The sequence below is a fragment of the Impatiens glandulifera genome, chromosome 5 (genome assembly GCF_907164915.1).
Source record: "Impatiens glandulifera chromosome 5, dImpGla2.1, whole genome shotgun sequence".
In the NCBI taxonomy this organism is placed as follows: Eukaryota; Viridiplantae; Streptophyta; class Magnoliopsida; order Ericales; family Balsaminaceae; genus Impatiens; species Impatiens glandulifera.
In genome coordinates this window covers 9594061-9621103 of record NC_061866.1, presented here as the reverse complement: position 1 = coordinate 9621103, position 27043 = coordinate 9594061, and the positions used below count along the sequence as shown (strand labels likewise).

The following is a 27043-nucleotide window of genomic DNA, read 5'->3' as shown; positions in this document are numbered from 1 at the left end:
TTTTTAAGGTAATTTTTTTTAGTTTTTTATAATTACTATGCCCGAGTTAAATGGGAGTTTAATTAAATATGACTAATTAACCTCTTTTACCGTCTCAATATAATAAGTTTTAAGTTGAGAGTCCTTCTCGAGATAATACTAACATCTTACATTAAAAACAAAATAATAATAATAATCTCAATATCATAAAATTTTAATAATAAAATTGACTTTAACTCTTATTTTCGGTAAAACTAACTTGAATTGAGTGATTATTTCCGGATATGATAATTTGCTCCCAAATGTCTACATTTAAAAAATAATAATAATAATTATTATTATAATTTTGCTCTTTGTGAGACATTTGAGAATAGAAAACCCTAAGTGGATTATTTCCCAATAAATACAAAGTCTGTGTTAAAACAATGTTAGAATAAAAAAAAAAAATTTGAAAAATAAATACAAGAATATAAATTTGATACCATTATAACATTAATAATCACTTCTCAAAATGATTGGATGAAATAATAAAATTATGGAATTACTATTTGTATTAAACTTGACAATTTTTTGCAACAATTCGAAATTAAAAATTATATTCGAACTTTTAAATTTTCAGTCACCTAAAAATGAAACTTCATTTAGAATAATTAGAAGAAAGTTTTTTTAAACAAAAATATTCTATATTGACCGACTATCTTTTTTTCATATTACCGACATCTTTTTTTTTTTTTTATCATAACCCTAATAATTTAACCAATGAATGAATTGTATATGATTTACAAAAACAATATTATATGTAGCAAATCCCAATGAAAAGGAATACGTGTCAATGACATCGGGATTCGGGAATAAGAGAGACGTGTATCAAATATATACACATATTATTTATCCATCAAACTATATAAATTAATAGTCTTGAAGAACAAATTATTTATCTTCAAGCCATGAATCAACAAACCAATTTGGTAATTAAACCCTAAAACTCTCTCTTTGTTTTTTTTATTTCTTTTTATTATTGACAATTTATTTACACATGATCATCAGGTCAAAACAAATGATGGCGCCGCCGCCGTGGAAACTAAGGTGGAGGCGGTGGATCTCCGATCGTCGGCAGGACATGACAACGAACCACCCAAAGTAGAGATTATCGAAGTTATTCATCAAATCCCCGTCGGCGAAACAGACGTCGGCGCCGGTGATGCCGTTTCCGGCACCGACAAGTCGGAAACCACAACTGTCAACAAATGACGACTGATCAGTATAAATGGCAGCTTTGATCAAAGACCTCTTTAATGATTTTCGTTTCATAAAAATAAAAGTCTTTTTTCTCTTTTATTTATAAAATTCAAGGTTCAAGCTCTTCCTATTATATAATATGAACTTATAAAATAATTTGGGATTCACTTTATTAATGCAATTCCATTTTGGATTTTTAGTAGCAAAAGTGAGACCAACTCATGCACTTCTTAAAAAATGATTAAGTTATTTAAATGATTTTTAAATAACCCATCATTTTTACTTTATTCTTTCATCAAATCAATTAAAATATATTATCTTTAAAATAAAAAATATTAAATATTCATACATTTAGACCATATGTTATATTTTTTTTAAAATTATTAAATATTAATAAGACGTAAATAATCTAATTTGTAGTTATTTGGGTTGATTTTGAAGATATGGTGAATTGTTTATATATTAATATGTAATAATAAAATAAATTTATTTTATTTTAAATAATAAAGTATTTTAATATTTTGTTTATAAATTGAGGGATAAATTGATTGATGGGGTTGTATAAGAAATTTTTTAAATATATTTGATTAAGTTAAGTTAAATATTATTCAAATTATTAATTTAAATATTTAAATATTTAACAACTTCTTTAAAAGCACCCCCAAATTATTATTAAAAATTTAAAACATAGTCCTCTAAAATAAAGTTCTTAAAAATGATGTTTTATAGGATAAATTCTTTAAATATAGATATAATAACGTTTAAAAAAAACATTTGAAAGTACATGATACATTTCTACAGTTTATCTTTCTACCATTACTAATTAATTTATATTTTTATTTTCTCACATTAACTATATATATATATATATATATATATATATTTTTGCTGTCTCATCATATATATATTAGATAAATATTTTTATATCTTTCTTAACTATTATTATATATATATAAAAGAGTCGAGCTGTTCGGTTAAAGTTCGATTCAAATTCGGTCAAAATAGAATTTAAGTCGAGTTCGGTCAAAATCGAATTTGAGTCGAGCTCAAGCCAGCTCGTTTAAGATTCGAGCCTAATTCGAGCCTAATTCGAGCTTATGTAAGACTCGCTTGATGGATCGTCGAACTTTTTCGAGTTTAATCATATAATTTTTTTTTATATTATATTTTATTTTTTAATCAAAATTTAAAACATACCCATTAGATTATCTATGAGTTTTTAATCATGTTTTATTTTTACCTATTATTCTTCTAGTCCTAAACATGAATAAGTTTTATGCGGTATTTAAAATATTATAACAACAATATTTAAAATAATGGTACCTGTTGCTAATGTCGTTGACTTTGGGAGAAAATACCGAAAGAACATTAGTCATTTTTAAAGGCATTAGGGTTTAAACATAAATCTCAAACGAACCTTTATATAATATTTATCAAAAGTATTTTAAATGTATTTTTCTAATTTTCTGGATTTTTAGAAAATGATTTGAAGTCCCAAAACTAAAAAAAAATAATGTGGGATTTTGAAAAGTGTAACCAAACAGGCCTTAGGATCAGAGTCATAGGCCTTGGGTTTGTTTTTGTGGGTCGGGGTCTAAAAGCCCTCGGTCTAGGTCAAGGAGCCTCTTAGTCGTGGCTCGGGATCTTTGTTCGGAGTACTGAAGTTCCTCAGTCTAGGTGCTAAGGACTCTCGGTCCTTGACTAAGATCCTCGGTCTGGGTGTACAAACTCACCGGTCTTGGGTTAGCTCTAGGCTAAGTTCTTCGGTTTCGAGTTTAGGAATCTCGGTCCTAAGTTTGGACCTCTCGGTCCTGGGTCTTAGAATTCTCGGTCCTAGGTTGAACCTTTTGGTCCTTGCTCAAGAACATCGGTTGGACCTCTCGGTCATTGCTCAAGAACATCGGTCTAGTTGAAATTCTCGGTCCTAGGTTCAAATTTCTTAGTCCTAAGTCTCGGTCCAAACCGAGGATCTCTCGGTCCTAGGCTAACAAGCCTCAATCCTCAAGAGCACAAAAGTGAAAATTTTGTTATAACTTCGGATTCTTTGATCCAAGAGCTTGGATAGCTTCACAAAGCTTTCAGGAACACGGTGAGCATCATCTCAAGGTATCAATCAACCTGGATGATGATCAAATCATTCAAAGGAGTTGTGTTCAAAATTTTAATTTTTTATTTTAAAGTTGTTTAATGAGAAATGTGTTATCCAATAGTTTTCTTATATCTCATATACTTGATTGGTACCCAAAAATAATAATAACGGTTCGTTTTGCCAAATCAAGAACTCAAAATTTTAATTATTTTTTGTAAACTTTGATTTTAATCAAACATGATCAAGATGGATCAAACGTGATCTAAACAGTTTCCCAACATAATTACAATCATCTTGGGAAGCTTTCTAGGTTAAGATTCAAGAGAATTAGCCGAAAAACAACAAATACGTTTTTTATTTTTAAAATTCAAATTTGGGTTTTTCTGTTTTAGGTTGATCGATTGTTTATAAAATTTCTATAAAGTTCATAAATTATCCTATGATCAATATTCAACCATAAAACACTATAAATAGCAAGCATACAAGCTTATGCAATTTGAAATATAAAATTTTCAAATTCAAACTGAAAATATGAATTAGAGGGTGATTGAAACATTACCAATGATTGGAGAATACTTGATCCTTAGAGAAACTTAGATCCAAGTTTTAAGACTTCAAACAGAAAATTTGAAAAATCCAAAAGCTTCAAGCTTTAAATTGACGATTTCATAGTTGATCATCTTTCGAATAATTAGAGAAGTAATAATTGAGAGTAGCAGTTAGTGTTTAATGGAGACTAAAAAAATAATTATTATTTTATCGAGTAGAATCCAGATTTCTAGTAGAGAAGTATAAGATGTTATGGGTTTGAATATCGACTTTATGAGCTCTTGTCCTTCTCTCAATCGTTTGTTTATCATTTTTTTATTATTTGTCTTTTCTTGCTTGAATTCAAATCAAAGAAGAAAAATAGCGTTGTCTAGATTGTTTTTCTCATATAGACTGGAAATCGACTCTTATCTGCGGTACCAATTTTATTCGTTTTTCTTTTCTTTGGTAGTTATAGTCACAAGTTGGACTATAAGTTGAGAATAAAAAATTATACCAACAATATTTAAAAGAAATAATTGGTGTCATGCGCTCTGGACTGCATGTTTCCCTTTCCTTATGCTGCTAGTTACTTCAGGGTATTCGTTTTCAAAAGAGGATTTCGAGCGTTCTCCCTAAATCGCAGAACTAGCTCCTTGTGAAGCGTTTTTATCATTGATTTAGCTCTAAAAATGCATTTTTATCATTGATTTAGCTCTAAAAATTTATTGTTACAATAGTTACGAAACTCTATGTGAATTCGATTTAATTAGTATTGGAGTCGGAGTCATGGTTTATTGAAACATTTTGTATGTGTGCACTTAGAAAGACCTACTATAATTGGAAATGAATTTAATGTCATTAAATGATCAAAATTCTCATCTCTAATTAGGTTTACTATATTTCGTCTAATCAATGAATATTGCACATGCTTAGTAATTAGTATGTTTCTAATCATATGTCTAATCATATTATTCATAGACAAAAAAAAAATTAGATTGAAATATAATATCATATATAGAATGATTTGGGTAATCTGTTCTTGTATCTTTAAATGCATCTAATTCATAAACATTTCATTCAATTTTTTTGCATGAAATTTTAACAATATTTGTAGTCAATCTATATAAAAATATAACTTCACATTTAACATAGACACAACATCAAAGAAATGAATGTTATTCATAGCAAATTATTCATTTCAAACTATCTCATACAAATAAATGCCATTATTCATATGAAAATATTCCCCAATTATTCAATCAAAGTCTTCAAAATGAAAATACTACATCCAACAACATTAACATTTAGAGAGAAAGAGAAAGAGAGATTGACTATATTAATACTACTACCAAATGGAAACCTCCATTAGTCCATCTTCATTAGCACATCCTCTAAACATACCATTAGTATTAAAACCATAAGTCACATCTCCATTACTCGAAACCGCGATCAACCCCGCCATTCCCTCGTCCAACCTCTCCTTAATAACATAATCCACGGCTTCCTTCAACTTCAATCCCTTATATTCCATAACCGCCCCGACCTCACGGGCCAGTGTCGATCTAATGATCGCTTCCCCTTCACCCGTGCACGAAACCCCGCACAGATTGCAAGCGTACGTGCCTGATCCAATCAAGGGTGAGTCGCCGATCCGACCGTTCATCTTGTTCATTAGCCCACCCGTGGAGGTGCCTGCAGCGCACCGGCCCTCGCTGTCGACTACCACGCATCCTACTGTCTCGGGCGCGTATATGCTTATTGGGAGTCCGTTCATCATGAGAATGGGACTTTCTTGAGATGCTACACTGCATGTTTCTATTGGGATCCTATAATCAAACTGATAAAAAGAATCCAACATTTTCAAATAAATTATGATGGTAATTGAATTTAAAGTAAATTATGAAAATAAATGGATTACAAGAATGGTATTAGCTTCCTTGGCTAGTTTCAGCATTCCAATGTTATCTTCCGTGATAAAGTAGTCATTATCCACCATCTCCACGCCCTAAGACAATTCAAATAAAATCAAACATAAACACACAAAAATGACATCATTTTTCGAAGGTATCACCAGTTTAAGACATTAAATGATAAGATATAAATTATTTCAAATTTAATGAAATAATTCTATTTATTTTACACTATACATTCTAAAATCAAACTTAATACAAAAATTGTTACAAATTTTACTATACAATTTGAAGTTCAATTAATTCTATATCAATCAAAAATATATTTGTTTTTCTAAGAGCTATTTCATGTTGGATATTTGGAATAAAATAAGGTTTTTTATGGAAATAAAAATTGTTTGGAATAAAATTAAAGAAACTAGTTTTTAAAAATACTATTTACATAATATTAATGTAAACTAATAATAAAATATTTAAATAATTTTGATATTTTGTTTATTTAAAAATATGATTTGATGGATAAAATGAAAATATATATATATATATATATATATAAAATGAATAGATCAAGTATGTAACCCGCAAACACACATAACCATTTTGGTGCTGTCCGAAATCATGACTTGTAGGATTATAATTTTTTTTTGAGTAAAATTCAAAAAAAATAAACAAAATGAAACAAATTTTTAGATTAAGTTCGTATTTGTGTATTTAAATACAAATATCATTTTACAACTCTCGTTTTCATCGATTCAAGATAAAATATTTATAAAAAATAAAAAGAAATAATTTTAATTTATTTTTAAAATTAAAGAAAATAAATATAATTAAATTGAAACAAAACAGCTGCTCTGTTTATTTTCACGTGTTCTGTTTATAGGGCTCCAAGTTTCAAGTTTCAAGGGGAATAGTTCTAAGTTATACCTGTTGGCGTGCAAATTCCTCGGCGCCGGAGAAGGCAAGATATGAATGAGGAGATTTATCCATTACAAGTCTTGCAAGCGAAATCGGATTCTTCACCGTCGTCAATCCCGATACAGCTCCACATCGCCTTCCGTTACCATTCATAATACTCGCTTCCATTTCCACCGTTCCATTCGCAGAAAGAGCAGATCCACGTCCTGAATTAAACAATGGATCCGATTCCAATTCTCTCACCTGTAATCAACAATCAACAATCAGATTTGGATTCAGATCGATTCAGATCAATCAATCGAGATAAGAACATACGACGAGTTCAACGACATCTATGGCAGGTAGAGAAGAACGAAGAGCAGAAACGCCGATATTGAGAACGCGAGTTAGAAGGCGTTTGGCTTCCTCTTGTCTTTCCCACGGTAGATTGGGATCCACACCAGCGCCGCCGTGCACTGCTATAGCCCAACCGCCCATTTCTCTCTCTCTTCTCTCTCTCTCTTGATCGTTCGGTTGGATGCAGGGGAATGAATGAATGAATGTGAAGAAGACGAAGCTGTTTTATAGGCAATTACAGAGTTTTTTTTCATGCTTTTTATATAATCATTTAAATATTTTTAAACTTACTTGATTATATTTAAAAAATAAATACCGGAGATTGCGTGCTTAGATTTCGTTCAAGATTAATTCTAAACCATTTATATATTTATTCATATTTAACAATAAAGTTCAATAGATGCAAATAAGGATACAATATTATGACTTGACACCACATCAGCACATTAATTAAGATCATATCAAATTTGTTACCATATTAAATTATATATACTGTAATTAATGTAGTAAGTTATATTAAAGTCTAACACGTTTTGATTGAGTTATTTGAAAACGAAGTGATTAAGCGCAAACACAATTAATCATGCACATATAACTTGTCATTTTATGGGCTCGAACCCAACCCCTAAGATGAGTATCTACTTTTTATTATTATTAAGCTAGAAGAAAGATTAAATTAGAACAACGGATTAAATATGTAGCCTACATATACACCTACTACATACTTGCTTGTTGTCTGATGACGTTGAACCCAGACCTTTAGGTTGAGAATATCAGCCCTGGTTGCCTAGGCTAGAAGAGAGGTCTATGTTTGAAGGGATATAGATTTTTATTTTGTTTTTCATATAATAAATAAATGTTCAATCATTTTAAAATGTATAATATAATTATTATTTTATTATAATATAATTGTATAACAAAAAAAGTGTTTAAATAATTTTTAATAATATATAATTAAATTAAATAAATAATAAGTTCATTTATAATCATTTAATAATAAGGATGGTCTTAAAAATCGTAAAAATTTACCATTTTAAATGATAGATGAGTGGTTCATTATCTAGATGTGTCTTTCACTTTGTACTCTCATATAAAACGTGTTTATTTTTTAAAGGATCTTAAGTTGCTTGATAGTTTTTACTCAAATATTAGAGATCGTATAAATTTGAAAGAAAAAAGATTATTAGAATAAATAATCATGATTGTCACATTTTATTAAAATATCTTATTCATTTAACGACCGGGAGTTCCTTTCTGATCATGTGTATGAATTTATCAAGTTTCTTACTTTGTTCGTTGACTGACAAGTTTATCATCGTTCTCCTTCGAATGTTTTTCTTACATGTCCTATTTTTACCGATTATCATTCAATTAGATCTGCCTACGACTAGTCAAAAATTATTTATAGCTGGATTATTATGGTTACATTATTATTATATTATTTAAACTATATATGTGATCATAAAAATGATAAAATATATAATAATTATAATTATCTACGCAGAGATAATAAATTAGCTTATCAAGCTTTGGGTAGTGTGTGATATAAGCTAGGTGATGTGAGTGGGAAATGTAAGTAAATATATAATATTATATAAAATATATAATGGTATGGATAGATAAAGGATATTAGCGTAAATACATTATATAAAAAAATAATAATATATATAATATAAAATTCAATAAGATTATATATATATATATAAATAATTAACTTGTCCTATTTTCTTTTAAACTAATTTTTTTTTAAAAAAAATTAAACGAAAATTGATTGATGAAGTGAAGCTACTGAAACAAAATAAATATATTTGAGAAATTTTAAGGATTCAGAAAGAATGTTGGCTTGAGTAAAGCAAGTAAGATTGTAAAGCAAGTAAGATTGGTGAAAAAACTTAAACGTTAGTACATGAAAAGTGATTCAGGGCCTAAGGCCTAAGTTCATGCAGAAATATGTAATCGAATGTTTAAGATTGCACTCTTAAAAACTACAAAGTTCTTCCACGGATGTAAGTCAAAGCCAAAGATCGTGCTAAAAGGCGTAATCGAATGGTTAAATTTAATAATACATCGTTGTAAGATAATTTAGATTATATATGCGTGCAAGACATTTTAATAATACATTTTTTATTCATATTAAAATTATTAATTATTTGTATATATATATATATATACTTACAAAAATCCATAAAATATAATAAATATTTATTATTTTAATTTATAATATATATTTATATATATATATTCTAAATAATATATAAATTAGAAAAAAATAATAATTTTTTTAACTAAATATGTTAAGGTTTTAAAGTGATTAAGAAATTTTTTTTGATTTATTTAGAAATGATAAAAAAAAAATAAAAAATATCAATATATATATATATATATTTAATATATTATTAATTAAAAAGACTAAATAAAATAAATTAATAAAAATGTTTGTTAAAAAAATACAAAACAAATTAACAAAAATATTTAAATTAAAAAAATTATAAATATACTTAACTAAATATGTCAAGTTTTAAATTTATTTAAAAATATATTTAAGACCTATTTATTATTATAAAACATAAATTAAGATAGTTAAAAGAATTATTTTCTTATTGTTATATCTTTTATTTATTTATTTATACAATTATATATTAATTTTAAATAATTTTTAATAATTTATTATTATAAATAAACAAATTAAGGCATTATCTGAATAATTTTTTTTTTAACTCATATTTTTTTATTTAATTATTTTTTAATATTTTTCCAATTATTTATTATAATAATTTATCATTATAAAAAATAAATTAAGACACTGCTACATTTTTATTATTATATATATATATATTTATTTTAAATATTTTTTTATATTTGTCTTATTATATATTATATTTATTTATTTATTTTTAAACAATTAATTATATTAAATTTATTTATTTTTTTGTTTTATATAAATACCAATTTTTACTCAAATTAATTATTAATAATTAAAGTTATTATAGATATAAAACAAATTACAGAATTAATTAAATTAGATGATTTTATTATTTTATTTTTTAAAATAAATATATATCAATAATGGATAATGATGCTTAATTTTTAAAGTGTTCGGATATCCGAGTCGAGAGTTTTGGTTAATTTGGATATACATGTGAGAGTAAATTGATACTTGGGTCGGATTGTGGGTTAACTCGATCGCCCATTAAATGAAAACGGTTAAAAATAAAATTAAAAATGTTATATGTATGTTTCGAACTTGCAACCTAACAAAACAAGTATAACCCTTTAACCAAGTGTGAATATATATAATGATGCTTAATTTTTAAAGTGTCCGGATTGCCGGGTCGAGAGTTGTGGTTAAATTGGATATATATGTGAGAGTAAATGGATATTTGAGTCGTATTGTGGGTTGACCCATCCATAAACTTAAAACGGTTAAAAATAAAATAAAAAATGTTATAGGTATGTTTTGAACTTGCAACCTAAAAAAACAAGTACAATTCTTTAACCAACTAAGCTCAAGCGGCTCCCCCTTCACTCAATGGGAGCTAATAACACTTTATATTCTAAATACAACACCGAATTTAATGCCCGCGGGATATTTTAACAATATAAGTTTAACTTTTTAATAACTAATATATATATATATATATATATATATATATATATAATGATGCTTAATTTTTAAAGTGTTAGGATTGCCAAGTCGAGATTTGTGGTTAATTTGTATATATATGTGAGAATAAATGGATACTTGAGTCGGATTGTGGGTTGACCCACCAATAAACTGAAAACGGTTAAAAATAAAATAAAAAATGTATGTTTCGAACTTACAACTTAACAAAAACAAGTATAACTCTTTAACCAAGTGTGATTGAGATGTGTTTTACTTAGGGATAATAGGCATGTATCAATTAAAAGTGGTTAAAAAATATGAATCAAATATTTGATTGATCAAAGTGTGAGATCACGCTGTTAAATATTAAAAAATATGATTCAAATATTTGATTGATCAAAGTTAAAGTGTAAGGTCACAAGATGAGATGTTATTCAAAAAAATATGTAATGAGATATATGAGAAGATAAGTTGTTTTACCGAATTTAATAAAATGTGGAATAAAAACGTTTTTTACTTTTTATTTTAATATATTATTCGTGATTTATTAAAAATTTTAAACATTAAATACACATTTTTTTAATAATATATATATATATATATAAATCGCACGAGAATTTTTATAGTTTTATATAATTTGATCCAAAATTCGTTTGGTATATTTTTTTTAAACTACTTTTTTTTTTTTAATGAATGTTATCAATTCATATGATTGGTTTAATTGCATGTATTATATATATTTTTTTAAATGTTTTTTATTTTATTTTATATACATGATAAATTTAAAAATAAACATTAAATTTATATTGAATTTAATTTTTATAAATTAAAACTAATTCAAATTAAAAAATTTATTTATAAATAATATTTTGTTTATATCCTTACTCGTGCAAATGCACGATAAAGACTGTAATGTGACACGCACGTGAGACATAACGCGAAAGTCATTTCTCACGTGTATCCAAACACCGAACCAATAACAGAATCTCTAAATGCGTTTAAACACGTAAACTATTTTTCTTTCCTAATTTCTCGAGTAATAATAAATTAAGTGACGACTCTAAAAAAGTAAAAGCTAATCTAAATCAATGTTTTTTAAATAAACTCTAGTCAAGTCTACTATTTTTGTTCTTCGTCTCACTCGAGACCCAAGAGTAAGTGAGCTATGGGGCGCGACTATCAAGTAACGAAAACCCCTCCTCGGGAAGGGTCGATTTTTGGCGTTATAAGTAACAAAAGTAATTCTTAAGATGTCAAATATCATAGTTTCATTTTTATTTAATTTATTTGAGACTAAACCTTTTGATTTCATTAAAATTTTGATAATTTGATTAGATATAAAAGTCAATCCGACTAGATTCCTCTTGCGTGCATGATTAGATTCCTCTTTTGTGCATGGAAAAGTTTCCTTGTTGGTAGTGCCTTCAATATCTGATTTGCATTATGAGCAAAAACAATAAAATTTGTGCAATAAAGCAAAGATATCACAATGGAAGATTATTTGAATATTAGTCTGAATCTCCCTATCAACGTTTAGACCAACTCATTTTGCATTTATATTCAAATAAATTATATATCAAAATAATACTATAAGCTTTATTATTAATTCTTTTTGAAAGATATATATAAAAACAATTTCATTTAATCACATTTTAAGATAGTTCAGAAGTACATATAAACACTCAATCAAAACATTATAAACCGGATTATAGCATGGTTGATTATAAAATAGTAAAAATTAATCAAACAGACAAAAAAAATCAAAAGAAGCTCATCAAAGTTCTCAATGAGTTATGATTACTTGTGGATATTATGAGAAGCAAATATCAAAATTGATCGTATCTCCTTTGTAGCCTTTGAGCCAAACCTATCTCCTTTTAGTATATTATAAAATTTATATCGAAATAAAAGTCTTAATTTGTGTTCTAATTACTTTATTGAGATATTTTCATCACAACCTTACAATCTTATCAACATGTAAATAATATATGTTCGTTAAATAAATGAAAAGGTCAAATCAATACAGCGCAACAAAATATGGTAGTTTAGTGCAAAAATAATTTTTAAGATATCAAAGTCATGGGTTCAATTCACACTTAGAACATCTTAAATTAAAGTGAATATCATGTTGTGGGCCCATTATTCTTAAAATAATAATTTTAAGAATAAAATAATTATTTAGAGAAGAAGCATGTATTTTTTATATAATTTTGTTAAATTTTCTTATATAAAAATATATTTAAAAAGAATTGAACTTAAAATAATATATGAAGTACCTATCTTAAAAACAACTAAATTATTAGTAATATTATATATTTTAAAAGTTATTGAATGCATAAAAGTTGAAGCAATAATAAATTTTATTTTATTTTTGGACTAATAAATGTCAGACAACCTCGTGAAGTCTGGTTTGATTATTGTAGTTTGATATTTTCCTCATTTGGGTATGTATTGAATAATGTATATAAAAAGATGCCATAATTTTTTGGTGTATTAATTTTGTTAAGTGTTTAATTATAATTTTACAGGAAAATGTAATTTAATAATGATTTATAATTTTAAAAAATAAATAAGGTTACTCCATTGTGCAAGTAAAATATGGTTTTTGTTGTGTTATGACATAGACTGGGTTGTGAGATTTAATTGATTATAATAAAATGTTGATGATGTAAGATCACTGGTATTGAAATTTTATATATTAAATTTATAAATTTTAAATAATTATTTTGAATAAATAAAATTAAAATAATTAAAAAATATCAAAAACATGATTAAATAATTAATTTGATTAATTATTGTGATAATTAAATTTTAATTAATTAAAGGTAATGACCAATAAAATAAATAACATAATCTTAGATAAATATTATACTATTTTATCTCAAATTAATTTTAAGAAAATCAAAAGGGAATTAAATAAATATTTTAAGATAAATGATGCATTCATTTTATCTCAATTAAATTATTTATTAAATCTTCAAAATCTTCAAAATATAATAAATTTTATATTTATTAAATTTATTTTTAGGTTGAAAATTGAGCAAAAATAAATATTAAAAAAAATCAATATCAAACAAGCTTCAAGGTAAAAAAAAAAAAAAAAAGACTAGAATCAACTAAAGTTGGAACCATGAGTAATTAGTGTAGCAAACCTCACAACCATCATATGAGCACTGAAATTTTATCCCACGCCCAGAAGTCATCTGTGTAGCCCGCTGCAATGAAAGAAGAGCGCTTCCATGCAACATCAGACCAAGAAACGAACTCCTTAACACCGTCAGCCCAAACACAACGAAATACTGAAACGCTAACGGAACGCGGACGGAGCATCAGACATTCGATTTTTCGCCCGAAACGACGTCGTTTCTCCTGGTTTGTCTTCTTCCTCGCGACGACGATTTAGATAAGATCAAGCTTCCATCTTTGATTTTTCAAAGATGGAACTTTATTGTTTCTCTACCTTTTGACTTTGTTCAAAAGGTGAAATGATCACCCTACTCCGGTGATCATTTCTCCTACATCTTGAGGCATCATTGCAGCCTATATCGGCAATTGGCCAGAGAACAGCCAAAAGACCCTTAACGGTCTTCTGAGCAAATTGAAGGCAAAAAACACACTCTCAATTCCTCAATCACCCTCGAAAATAAATCCGCCATTAAAGCTCTTCAAGTTTTTTTTGTAAATTTGGAATTTTTGTGTAAGGCTATAAAGCTTTAATTTAGGGATTTAGGAAGCTTCCCTAAATGTTAAGGAATGTTCTCCAACTCCATTTAAGCTTACAATCACACTATAATTTAAATTACCAGTTTGAACTGAAAATTTTATAATTCAGTTTTGTCAGCTACCGTATTATCTAATTTCTTGATTGAGAAGCGATCCTATGATCAATTATAAGCATACTGTTAAAGCAATATCCAATCAATCGACTTAAATAAGAAACCCCAATTTTGATTTTGAAAAATTTTAAAATCAGGTTTTTGTTCTTGCACAAGAACAACAACCCAGAAAGGTGTCCAACATGTTTCTAATAATGTTGAGAATCTATTTGAACCAGTTCCATGTCATCCCGATCATGTTTGATCAAAAACTAAATTATTTATAAAAAATAAATTTTAGTTCTTGAATTGATTAAAATTAACAGTCTCTTCATGTTTTGGTTTATTCAATCATATGAAGAATAAAGAAACTATTGACAAACTCCTTACGCTTCATTAAAGCCTAAAACAAAAAAATCCAATTTTTATATCAAAACTGTTTGTGTTAAATGGTACACTATCCCGATTGAATGACACGTCATGATGATATTATAAATGATCCTAGGAACCGTATGAAGCTTCCCATGCCCTTGGATCAAAAGATTCGGGCATCAAATGAAAACATAAAACCTATAGTTTGATGTTCTCGAGGACCGAGAAACCTATCACAGGTCTAACCACAGGACTAGGAGTCCTTCGCACTTAGGACCGGTAAAAGTTAGCCCAAGGGTAACCTAAGACCGAGCATCCTTAGTTAGCACCTATGATAAAAAATTTAAGCCCGAGGCTAACCCATGAACGATTGTTCTTCATACCAAGGATCGAGAATGTTAGTCCGAGGTTAACCTAGGACCGAGGATCCCCGCACCCGACCGATGACTCCCACACTCGACCGAGAATTGCCTGCACCTAGGACCGATGACTTCCACATCCGACCGAGGGTCTTTAGCACCCCGACCGAGAGTTCCATCACATCGACTTAGGACCGAGAATATTGGTCTTATGGCTTATTTGGTTCCATTTTTATTATTTCAAAATTATTATTATAATTTTTGGAACCTCGCATCATTTTCTAAAAATCTAAAAAAAATAGAAAATAATTTCAAAATATTTTTAGAATATTTTCATAAAATATATTTTGACAATGACTTGTTTGAGATTTATTTTTAAATTTTAATGCCTTTAAACTAACATTTTTCAGGTTATATTCATCATCAATCATCGATATCTTCCACATGTATCAGCATTTGAAGATTGTTCTTACAATTTTTAAATACAAGAAAAATATATGCATGCCTAGGATCTGGAGAATAATTGCTTGAAATAAAACGGTATACAAGTAATTTTCAAAAGCCAAGATTTTATAAAGTATAGACTATTTTTTAACGGGTACGAAAGACATAGCGTAAAAACTCTTTCTTGAGTATCACAAAACTACGAACCAAAAAGAAACTATATTATCAAAATACGTTTGTATACATATAGTTATTATTGATTTTAAAATTAAAATTAATTGGCGACTCTGGATCAAATAAATTGTCTTTTAAATGAATTATATTTAATTAATTTAAAAACAAATTTTTTAATCAAATTTTATTTTGATTATTTTAAATAGATTATTAGAAATTGATAAAAATTATTTATTATCATAATTAATTTTAAATTATGATATTCAAATTAATCAGATTTCTTTTAAATAATGTTTTGTTTAAAAAGATTTCTAACCCACAGATCGAGGTTGAATTATTTTGAAGTTCGAACTATTTTCGGGATAATGATTTTTTGGGTTACACTAATTTATATCTCAATCATGATTTTTTTTAGTGTTTAATGAATGAAACTAGGGACAGATGTTTGTAGGGTTTGGCACATCCTAAAAGAAAAAAAAAATTACTACTGTGATATTATCAGTTAATTTTTTAAATTTCATATATTATTTGTTTTATCTAATTTTTTTAAAAAAAAAGTACTTATTTTTATTCACTCTCATTTTATTCATAATTTTCTCGTTCTCTAACTCGGATTATTAAATCCGTCCCTAAACGAAAAATCTAATTATTTTTACAATAATGTAAAAGTTTATGAAAATATATAATTTTCACTTGTTGTATATATGTAACTCTAATTACATATATGTAAATAAATTTGGCGTTTGATTGAAAAAAGGTTTATTTTAATATTTTGATTAATAATTTAAGTGATATAATTAAAGAAAAAATTATTATGAATAAATTAAAAATAAACAAACTAAGAATTTCTTTTACGGGGTTTGACGTTGTTAATGGAGAATGATGCATAGCGCATACGGTATATAATTGTAATTAGGAACAAGACAACTGTTACTGTCCTATATTAATGGTCCTTCAATGGTTTTTTAAGTTTCTTATTTCCCAATGCTTTTGCTGACATAAATTTCATGTAAGTTTTTTTTTATGAATCTAAATTGTTTGTTTTGAAAAAGTGGGAAAAAATAAATTGCTTTTGTTAAATGATTATGATATATTTAATATGATAAATTTTTAAATATAATAGTAGAGTAAATCTAGTTAAAGTCGAAAATGGAAAACTCTAATGTTTGGGATATCTTTTTAGGCCATGTAATGTTAAAAAAGTCTTGATCAACTTGTAACCATGTAATGCTAAAAATAAGGTTAGAAAAAGAGGTAAATATCTTATGTAACTATCATGGATTCAAGTTTATTATGTGAGATATCTGGTTAAATTAATTAAGTGTGTTTGCAAATAATTTGAATCAATTTAATAAAGAATTAGAATAGAATTAAAAGGGCATAGTAAACATGTCCAAACAAATTAGGCTTTGACTTAGGCTTGGAGTAGATGAAGTATGGATGATAATGGAATGGTTCGGGGAATGCATTACTATTCCCGTCCCGAATCTACCAGTCCCGTCTTGATCCCGACGGCGACGGGGATTTTAAATATAAATCATCTACGTCCTAATCGGTATAAAACTATAAAAGCAAAAGCGATTGGAGAAGTGAAAATTAATACTTTATTTAAAGATACTACACTTGAGAATAAATGAGAGATAATATAAAGAAATAAAGTAAGCTCTTATAAGCGAGCGAGAGATAATAACAAAATATAAAATAACTTTTATTAATGGAGAGAAATGATGATGAGAAGAGTCACTTAGGATATGATAATACATTAGGGATTTATGATTTTACTTTTAACTTTTGGACAATAAAATATAATAATGTAGATTGTGGTCTTGACATTTGAACTTTAAAGAGAGTAAAAAAAAATTTATTTTAGATTTTAAATTTTAATATATATATATATATTTAAAAAGGTTCATTTATATTAAAAATGAAAAAAAAATTATTTAAGTAAAACGATAAAACATGAAAAGAAAAAAAATGAAACTAAATAATTTATTAAGCTCATAAATTCTCGAGAAAAACGATTATTTTCCCGATAAACTTTACTGTCTTTCCTGAACGAATCTCAAAAATAAAAATATATATTATGTATTATTATGCTAAAAAAAGTTCGACAAGTCATCGCAAGTACCATGTGAGCTCATGCTCAATTTAAATATTAAACGAGTTCACTCGAGCTCGATATGAACTTGTTTAAAGTCAAACCGGCTTGATTTATTTGCAGCTCTACTCATGAGTTGTCGATCAACGGGAGAACCCATGATCGGAGAGTCATCGGAATATCAAGAATGTGGTCGGAGAAATCAAAATCACGACCATATACTCGTTTTATACCCTTTATAATGGTTTTTGTTTTCTTAAATTCCATTTTAAAATTTCTTTCTTATTTATTTTAACTTATAAGTATGACGATTACAATGAAACAAGGGCTATTTTAATCGATTCTAAATCACCAATTAGGAGTTCATCTTCGAGTAAGCGTCGAAAAATAAGAATCCCAAAATTTTAGAACAAAGTTCAAACCCTAGTTATTTTGATTTAAGCTAGATTAGTCAAATTTAATTCGGCTAAAAGTTCACTTACATCTAATGGAACATGTTTACACAATCAGATTGGAAATTGGAATGAAGAACAGACGCATAAGAACTTGAATCCGGGCCTTAGCCTTACACAATCAGATGAGACGATCTGAAGCGATGGATCGATAAGATCTAAATGCCCTGGATTTCTCTCCTTGCACCCGACCACACTGGATTACTGTCCATCTGGCTTGTTGGATTCTTTTGATCTAATGGATGTGTTTTATATTCTCAACTTCTGCCACACTAGATCATAAACCCTCTTAGCTTATTCCTTGTTTTTCTTACTTGCATTTTTACCTTTTTGACCTTTTTATAAAAAAAAAATCAAGAAATTAAACACAAAATTAATTATAATAAAAAATAAAATATTTTTATTTAACCCATCCATAGCTATTTATTTATTTTATTTGGTTTCCTACATTTAATTAGTCCAAGCTATTATACAAAGTCATTATTCGAACTATTTTATTTTAAATCCCTTACAAAGAGTTCATTTATGAATTTTTAAAAATCATTTTTTAAAATAAATTTGGAATTTTTAAGTTATAAATTCAAAAGGTGTCAAATATAAGAAAGAATCCTCTTGATTCCCATGTCCTCTTAAAAGAATGGATAAAATGGTAATTTTTTAAATATAACCATTTTGCCCGTAACCTAGGATCTCACCTTGTCAAATATGATTGTTTTTAAGGTCAATATATAATTATAACTTTCCTCAGTACGTAGAAGAAAACCTATATATTTACCACTTTTCTTTTAAAGAAAATCAAATGCCAATCCTATTGATTTTTTTTATTAATAAAATTATCATAAATATAATTTTTATTTAAAAAAATAAAAATAATTTTCATTAATTCAAATAAGGAATTATATATGGAAAATTAAATTATAAAATAATGTCCACAAAATCAAAACAATTAAATACAAAATTTTGTGTTAAATAATATGGTGTATTTGCAATAATTGAAATTTTAATGATAAATATCGAACCATCTTATAATATTTTAGGGTGACTCCAAATCTATATATATATAATGATGCTTAATTTTGAAAGTGTCCGGATTGTCGGGTCGAGACTGTGGTTAATTTGGATATGTATGTGAGAGTATATGGATACTTGGGTTAGATTTTGGGTTGACCCGCCCATAAACTTAAAACGCTTAAAAATAAAATTAAAAATATTATAGGTTCGTTTCGAACTCACAACCTAACAAAACAAATACAACTCTTTAACCAACTAAGCTAATAAAACTTTATATTTTTAATTACACACCAAATTTGATGAACGCGGGACATTATAAAAATATAAGTTCAACTTTTTAACTAACTAATATATATATATATATATATATATATATATATATATATATATATATATATATATATATATATATATATATAATGATGCTTAATTTTGAAAGTGTCCGGATTGCCGGGTCGAGAGCTGTGATTAATTTGGATATATATGTGAGAATAAATGGATACTTGGGTCGGATTTTGGGTTGACCCGACCATAAACTTAAAACGGTTAAAAATAAAATGAAAAATGCTATAGGTATGTTTCGAACTCGCAACATAACAAAACAAATATAACTCTTTAATAAACTAGGCTAATAACACTTATATTTTTAATTCAACACCAAATTTGATAAACGCGGGACGTTGTAACAATATATTTTTATCTCTGTGCATCGCACGAGGATCTTCCTAGTATTAATAACGATGAGTAATAAAATAAAGTAAGTCAAACAAACCAATTAGTGATGTTAGAGAATCTATACCAAATATTGTGAGAAACAGTGAATTTTGTCATTTACTAAGAGTTGTTAATTAACGCCGAAAAAAAGGTTCGACCATCTACATATATATTGTAACTTATAGAAATAATGGGAAGATACGTGTAAGAAAGTGTCTCTCACCAAAAGATTTGTTTCAGTGATTTTTTATTGAAAAAATGAAAAACAATTTCAAATTCGGTAACTTCATCTCTTTTTTTTGCTAGAAGGCGACGGACACGGACATGGACTCGAGATTTGATCAGAAAGACAATCGTAAGATATGAGCATCAAACAATCCATCAACCGATAGAAATATTATTTGAATAAAAAATCTGTTTCAGCTAAAAAAAGATGACAAATCAAACAAAATATAATACAAACTCAAATCTGAGTGGATAAAATATAAGTAGACAAGTAAAAAAAGATTTAAGAGTAATTTTTTTTAACTTTTCAAAGAGTTTTTTTTAGTGAGAACTCTATAATAACAAAATTATGTATATATATATAATTATGAAACTATACAAGCTAATTATTGGTTCCTATATACAAATTGATGTGGAAATTGAACTATTTGATATTTTGAGAAAAAATTAAGATTATTATTTGCAAATGATTCAATAAAATTAGAAACAAAATACTATATTTAATAATTATAATTTTATAATAATTCAAAGTTAATAACAAATTAAGAATATTATTGTAAGAAAAGTGAATTTGAAATAATTGAATTGTCTTATGAAAATAATTACAACCAAACAAGCATATGATACTTTGATTTTGTATGATTAAATAATTGAGTGAGAGTGGTTTTCTATTTCGGATTCCATTTGCTCTGTAAGATGTCACTCTTTTCCTGATCAGATTCCATTATCCTGTTTTTTAACAGATTCCATTCACACATTATTATTTCTTTTTCAAAACTGATCAGTATTTATTAAAATCATACAATTGGTATAAGTGCTAATTAATTGAAGATCATTGTCAATCTTCTAATCTTTATATTATTAAAGTTCTACCAAAGTGGAATCCATTAATTTCCTCACACTTTTATTTTTATGCCCAACTTGCTGGTTGGGGGTACCAAATTGATATTAATACCTTTTAAAGTTCTGATTATATTGAATACTAACTTATATATTTAATTTAAAAAAAAAAATGTATTATCTTAAATACTAATTATTTTATAAATATTATTTATATATAGGCATAACTTGTTTATAAATTAAAAAATATACTTGAGTATTTAAAATGTTTGACAGTTAATATATATATATATATATATATATATATAAGTTATGTGTATATGTAAATAAAATTTATAAAATAATTATTGTTTAAGGTAATATTTTTTTAAACTAATACTACATTACATAATAATATTAAAAACATAAAATAAAATGTTGTTTACTTATTAAAATAATGTAAAAAAAATAAATATATTTGGATTAAAATCTTCAAAATTATATATAAATATATATATATATAATATAATAAATCATTACAAATATTTTGTTGTAAATTATTCTTTTATAAATAAATAAATTATTAAATTATTTAAAGATAAAAAATTAGACTATATAGAGTTAAATGGTTCAGTAATTGTATTAATATTTAAATAATTATTGTGTTTATAAAATTTCTTTGTGGCCCAGAGGTATTGATCCGGAGTCATTTGGGCCATAAGGTGGGTTGCTGGTTTTGGGTCATACTATAAAATGAGTGGTCTGAAAAGTTAAATTACGAGTCAACACTAAATTTTTAGATTTTATACTAGTGTAACGAGTTTGATTTATTTAAATTTTTAAATCAGTCAATTTTATTATTTTAAATTTACGATAATTTTTTTTTTAATTTTATAATTTTATAATTTTATAAATAATTTTAATTTTACGATTTTATATTATTTTACATTAAAATAAATTAATTTATATCTATAAATTAAAAGACAGTTAAATTAATATAATTAATTTTATAAATATAATTTTTTTTAATAGTGTTATTTACTTATTATTAATTTTTAATTAATTTTATATTTTAATATATAAATTTTTAAAATTGTCTGAGCATAAATTAAATATTTAATTATATATATATATTAATATATATATATATATATATATATATATATATATATATATATATATATATATATATATATTAATCAATAAAGATTAACACATAAGATTCTTTGGAACTGCAATGAGTGAGATTTTTTTTTATTGGATTAATAACTAATAGTTTGAAGTCTATTTTTAAGAAATTTGATTCATTTTCATTGATAAACGATAAATATATGTTAGTAGAAAGTCACATTTATCGTGGGAAAATTATAATTATCACAAAATTCATCAAAATATCAACTATCATGAGTTAATTAAAACACCTAAATCATCAAATACAATGTCACAGTTTCACCGACTCTTCAAATTTTGATGAGTTCTGTCAATTCTTGATTGTGGTAAGCGATCCTACTAAGTCCTTTCCATCATCAACATAATAAAATGATGTTGACATCGAGGAGTGTCCTCGTTCAATGGAGAAGTCCTCAATATGCCGAACACATGTCGTATTTTCTCATAACACCCGGAAGAAGGATGCAACCATGCACACCACTACTTCTCACTTTGGGTAATTGGTGGAATGTCCTCACTTGTGAGCTAGGTAATTGTTAAAAAAATCCATCACATTTCTAAGTAATAAAATAGTTTTATCCTTTTAAAATAAATTAAATAGGAGACTATAAACAAATATCATAAACTTCAAGATCTAAAGATTTGAAGTCAAAATGGAGCATAACTCAAACTCTTGTTAATAAAATGTATCATATGGTCTTATTACTTCCTTCTAATTCCAACAAAGTTCCTTATTATATATTTCTCATCATTCATAGTTTTCTTACCCATTACATATGTTTCAACTCTTGCCCTTATTTTAATATTTACATTACCAAAACATAAATAAGTAAATAGAAATGAAGGTAAAAAAGTTGAAAGGACCACGTGTACGGCTTGATCTTGGAGAATGATTATGTTCCCTCAATTACTATATATGAACTTATGTAGAAACTAAATGCAAAATTGTGTCTTTTCTTCCATGATCTTTCTATAGTGGCTTGTTTGTTTTTGACATTAATTACAACGATGATGACCAATCGAAAAACATCAGATCTATGAAAATCGAGCCCCATTGGATACCCACTCGATATGACATGGTCCTTCTTCATTGCCAGTTGGATTCTGCAAAAGAAAACCTGCAAACAAACTAGGGTTTAATTTGGATAGAGATAGGTCACATTCAACAATTTAAACCGATCACGTATGGAATGTGTATTCACCAGGCTTTGTGGATGTCAAAATGTTCTATTTGCTATATTTTAATTTCTAGCTAGCTTACTATTATTGTACTATTTTATCCACCAAAATTAATTGCTGACAGTGATAATATGTTGGAACTTGGAACTACTTTTGTTATTTGGAAATGGATCGTACCATCAAAATTCTGCACCAGTTGATATCATATATGGCAATTATGATATGGATTATGTTTTTTCAAACCTAATTTTGTTATAAGGTAATCCTAGTTAGAACATGAATCATCTTTGTCATCCACGTTAACTATTAATTACTAATTAATATCTATATATGAATTATACAAAATGAAGATGTTTTTAAAACACTTTAGAGGGAGGTTATTAATTAGTAATTCTATTAACTTGCTTCATAAAATTAACCCTTGTTTCCAAAATAAAAATAAAAATAAGAAGAATAAATTGTATTAGAGTTAGGTAACTTCGATGAGTTTTGATTAAGTTCTAGTTTTGATTAAGTCAGTTTTGATTAAGTCTAAAACCCACAATGTCATAAAAAAAATCATAAATATTTCATAATTAGGGTCTTTTAAGATATAGAAACTATGATTATCTTCTCTCTCATATATAGAATATTGTAAATAAAACCAAACAGGCAATATTTAAAAATTCAAGTTGGTACGTGAAGAGTAAAAAAAATTGGAAGAATAATTTTTTATCAAATTGGTTCGGGTTCATTTAAAGAAATATATAAAAATGAGAATAAACAATATTTATCAACCTTTTCAGTTTTATTTTCATTACAAAAGAAAAAGAAAAGGAAGGACAAAAGGAAGAGAAAGACAAAATGTTGAAACAACATGTTAGTATGAAAATAAAAATCTTGATTGGGATGGTTCGAATATGATATAATTTGTAATCTTTGTTTATAATCTCCGTTTCTTGTATTTTATTGTTACTAATCAGGTTCTTTAGAGTCGTTTAATTGTCATCATTTAATCATAGTTGGGGTTTGTCTAGTTTTTATTCTTAATCTTCCCATTTTTGAAATTTTAATTAAATAGTTTTAACTGTTTTCCAAAAAAAAAATATTTCATTCTTTAGTAATTTTTTTTTTTTATATTTGAAGTTTTACTATATATATATATTTATTTATTTATTTATGTGTTATTATTATTATTATTATTATTATTATTATTATTATTATTATTATTATTATTATTATTATTATTATTACTCAAAATTTTAATTTATATTGAATGATATTAGAGCTTTTTATTATAACTAGCATGTATTCCGTGCATTTGCACAAGTAATAATATAAAAAATCGTAAAAAAAATATTACGGTAAAAATGTGATAGCATTTTTAATTTTATTTTTAACCGTTTTAAGTTTATGGACGGGTCAACCCATAATCCGACCCAAATATTCATTTACTCTCATATATATATCAAAATTAATCACAAATCTCGACACGACGATCCGGACACTTTAAAAATTAAACATCATTATATATATAAATTAATTAGTTAAAAAGTTGAACTTAAATTGTTAAAATATCCCGCGTTCATTAATCTTGGTGTTGAATATAAAATATAAAGTGTTATTAGTTTAGTTGGTTAAAAGATTTTATTTGTTTTGTTATGTTGTAAGTTCAAACCATAACTATAGTATTTTTAATTTTATTTTTAATCGTTTTAAGTTTATGGGTGGGTCAACCTACAATCCGACCCAAATATTCATTTACTCCCACATATATATCAAAATTAACAGCTCTCGATAATCCGGACACTTAAAAAATTAAGTATCATTGTATATATAAAAAATTAAGTATCATTGTATATATAAAAAATTAAGCATCATTGTATATATAACTGTTATAAAGTTTTGAGTTTTATTTATTTATTTAGATTTTTTTTATAATTTGTTAAGATGACAAGTATGAAATATATATTAGCACTAGCGTGTAATTAAATTGTTCAACGTATAGTATTGAATATCTAAACAATTAAATTCATTCATGCGATGAGAGTATACTCATGTTTTATATCCCACTTGGTGGTGAGACTTATTGTCATTTATTTATTCTAGCTTCAGACCTACCCAACAACATTCGTTTACTTTAAAGAAACGGTCTTAAGATCCTTCTTTCTCGTTTAAATTAATCTCAACAAAGAAAACTAATATTTACCGCCATAGAAGTAATCTAGTGTTGCAATCTAACAATGAATTATAAATTTTTTTTTTAAGGAATTATGACTTAAGCTCGTTATTTTATTAAAAATTCCTAAAAAGAAAAAAAAATCAAATGAGTTTATGTATTTTCCTAGAAAAGCCTAGAAAAATTTAATTCGTAACAGTCTGAAACAAATAAATTATACAACACACAAACAATTGAAAGTGTTTATCTAACTAAAAAATGTTTCGTTCTCGTGACTTCTTTGAATGTGATTTTCCAGTTCCAGCTTAGTTTCTAGTTTTGCTCAGTCATGGATACTCGTATCAGCGTTTATAAATTTATGTTGTTGTCGAATACTAGTGTCTTCTCATGTCTCCTCTACACTTCTTCTTATTCTCGAGTGCACTCTTGCGTTCCTTTCTCGCCATATGTGGTAGACGATTGTACCGAAAGGCGCTTTTGAAAACATTTGACTTGAAACTTTTTCCCTTTGCTTTGTGTATGGCTTTATTTTTTTTATTTTTTTTATCCTTTTCCATTCTGTAGGCAGGCTAACTATTTTCATGCTTCTAGCAAACTTCTTCCATAGCTTCGATGTGTAAGGACAACAACCAAATAAGTGATCTATTGTTTCTTCATTCCCTTCACACATCAGACAATTTGGATCCGGAATTTCCATTTACTTCTTGACGCGATTTCTCGTGTTTAGTCATTTCCGAAATGCAAGCTATATGATGAATTGGTGTCTTGGTATAACCTTTGACGACTAGACTAGATTAGTCAAATCTACTGTTTACTCCTTCTCTCGGATGGTGTTCCACACTTTGCTTGAAATAATCTTCTCGTTTTCCTCGGCTTTCCATCAGTGTGCGTCCGTTCTTTCGTTTAATTGGATGTTACTAATATGTTAGAAAATGCACCGCCCTACCGGTATTCATCTAAGTAGTGTCGTTCCTGAGATTTTTTAGGCCTTAGGCGAAAGCATGAAATTGGGGCCCTACACATAAACTTCACTTGTGTTTCACCGTTGATCTTCAATAACCTTCCAATATCAACAAAGATGCAACATAAATTGTCAACGAAAGTGACTTCTTCTTGCATTTTTAGATGCAAAATCATTGATAATTGTATCGTAATCAATATATTCCAAAAAATCTTTTTCAATACATAAAATAGCAAGTCTATATTGTATCCTACTAATATTTTTCAAATCCCTGCATCATTCATTTGCAAGTGAGCTGCTATTGTGATTTAATTTAAATAACTTACAACAAAAGAAAAACACATTATCCACTGATTTTGAACAAACCAACCATTTCCTATCCCTTTCTTCTCCATTACTTAACTTTTGAGAATAGTGAAAATAAGAAAAGCGCCTAGAAATATGATCATAAGGAAACTCAAGATTTAATTCCCGTCTAGGACCCTTTTC

General features: G+C 26.7%; 1 protein-coding gene across 1 annotated transcript; it reads right to left on the bottom strand.

Annotated features, from left to right (window-relative positions):
• Positions 1-4998: 4998 nt before the first annotated feature.
• On the bottom strand, positions 4999-7175 carry LOC124938704 (probable isoaspartyl peptidase/L-asparaginase 2). The gene is made up of 4 exons (XM_047479199.1): positions 6979-7175; positions 6673-6906; positions 5757-5843; positions 4999-5675 (listed from the first exon to the last, which is right to left on the bottom strand). Exons 1-4 carry the CDS (start codon positions 7138-7140, stop codon positions 5184-5186), a joined length of 975 nt encoding a protein of 324 aa, XP_047335155.1. The 5' UTR covers positions 7141-7175; the 3' UTR covers positions 4999-5183.
• Positions 7176-27043: the final 19868 nt, after the last annotated feature.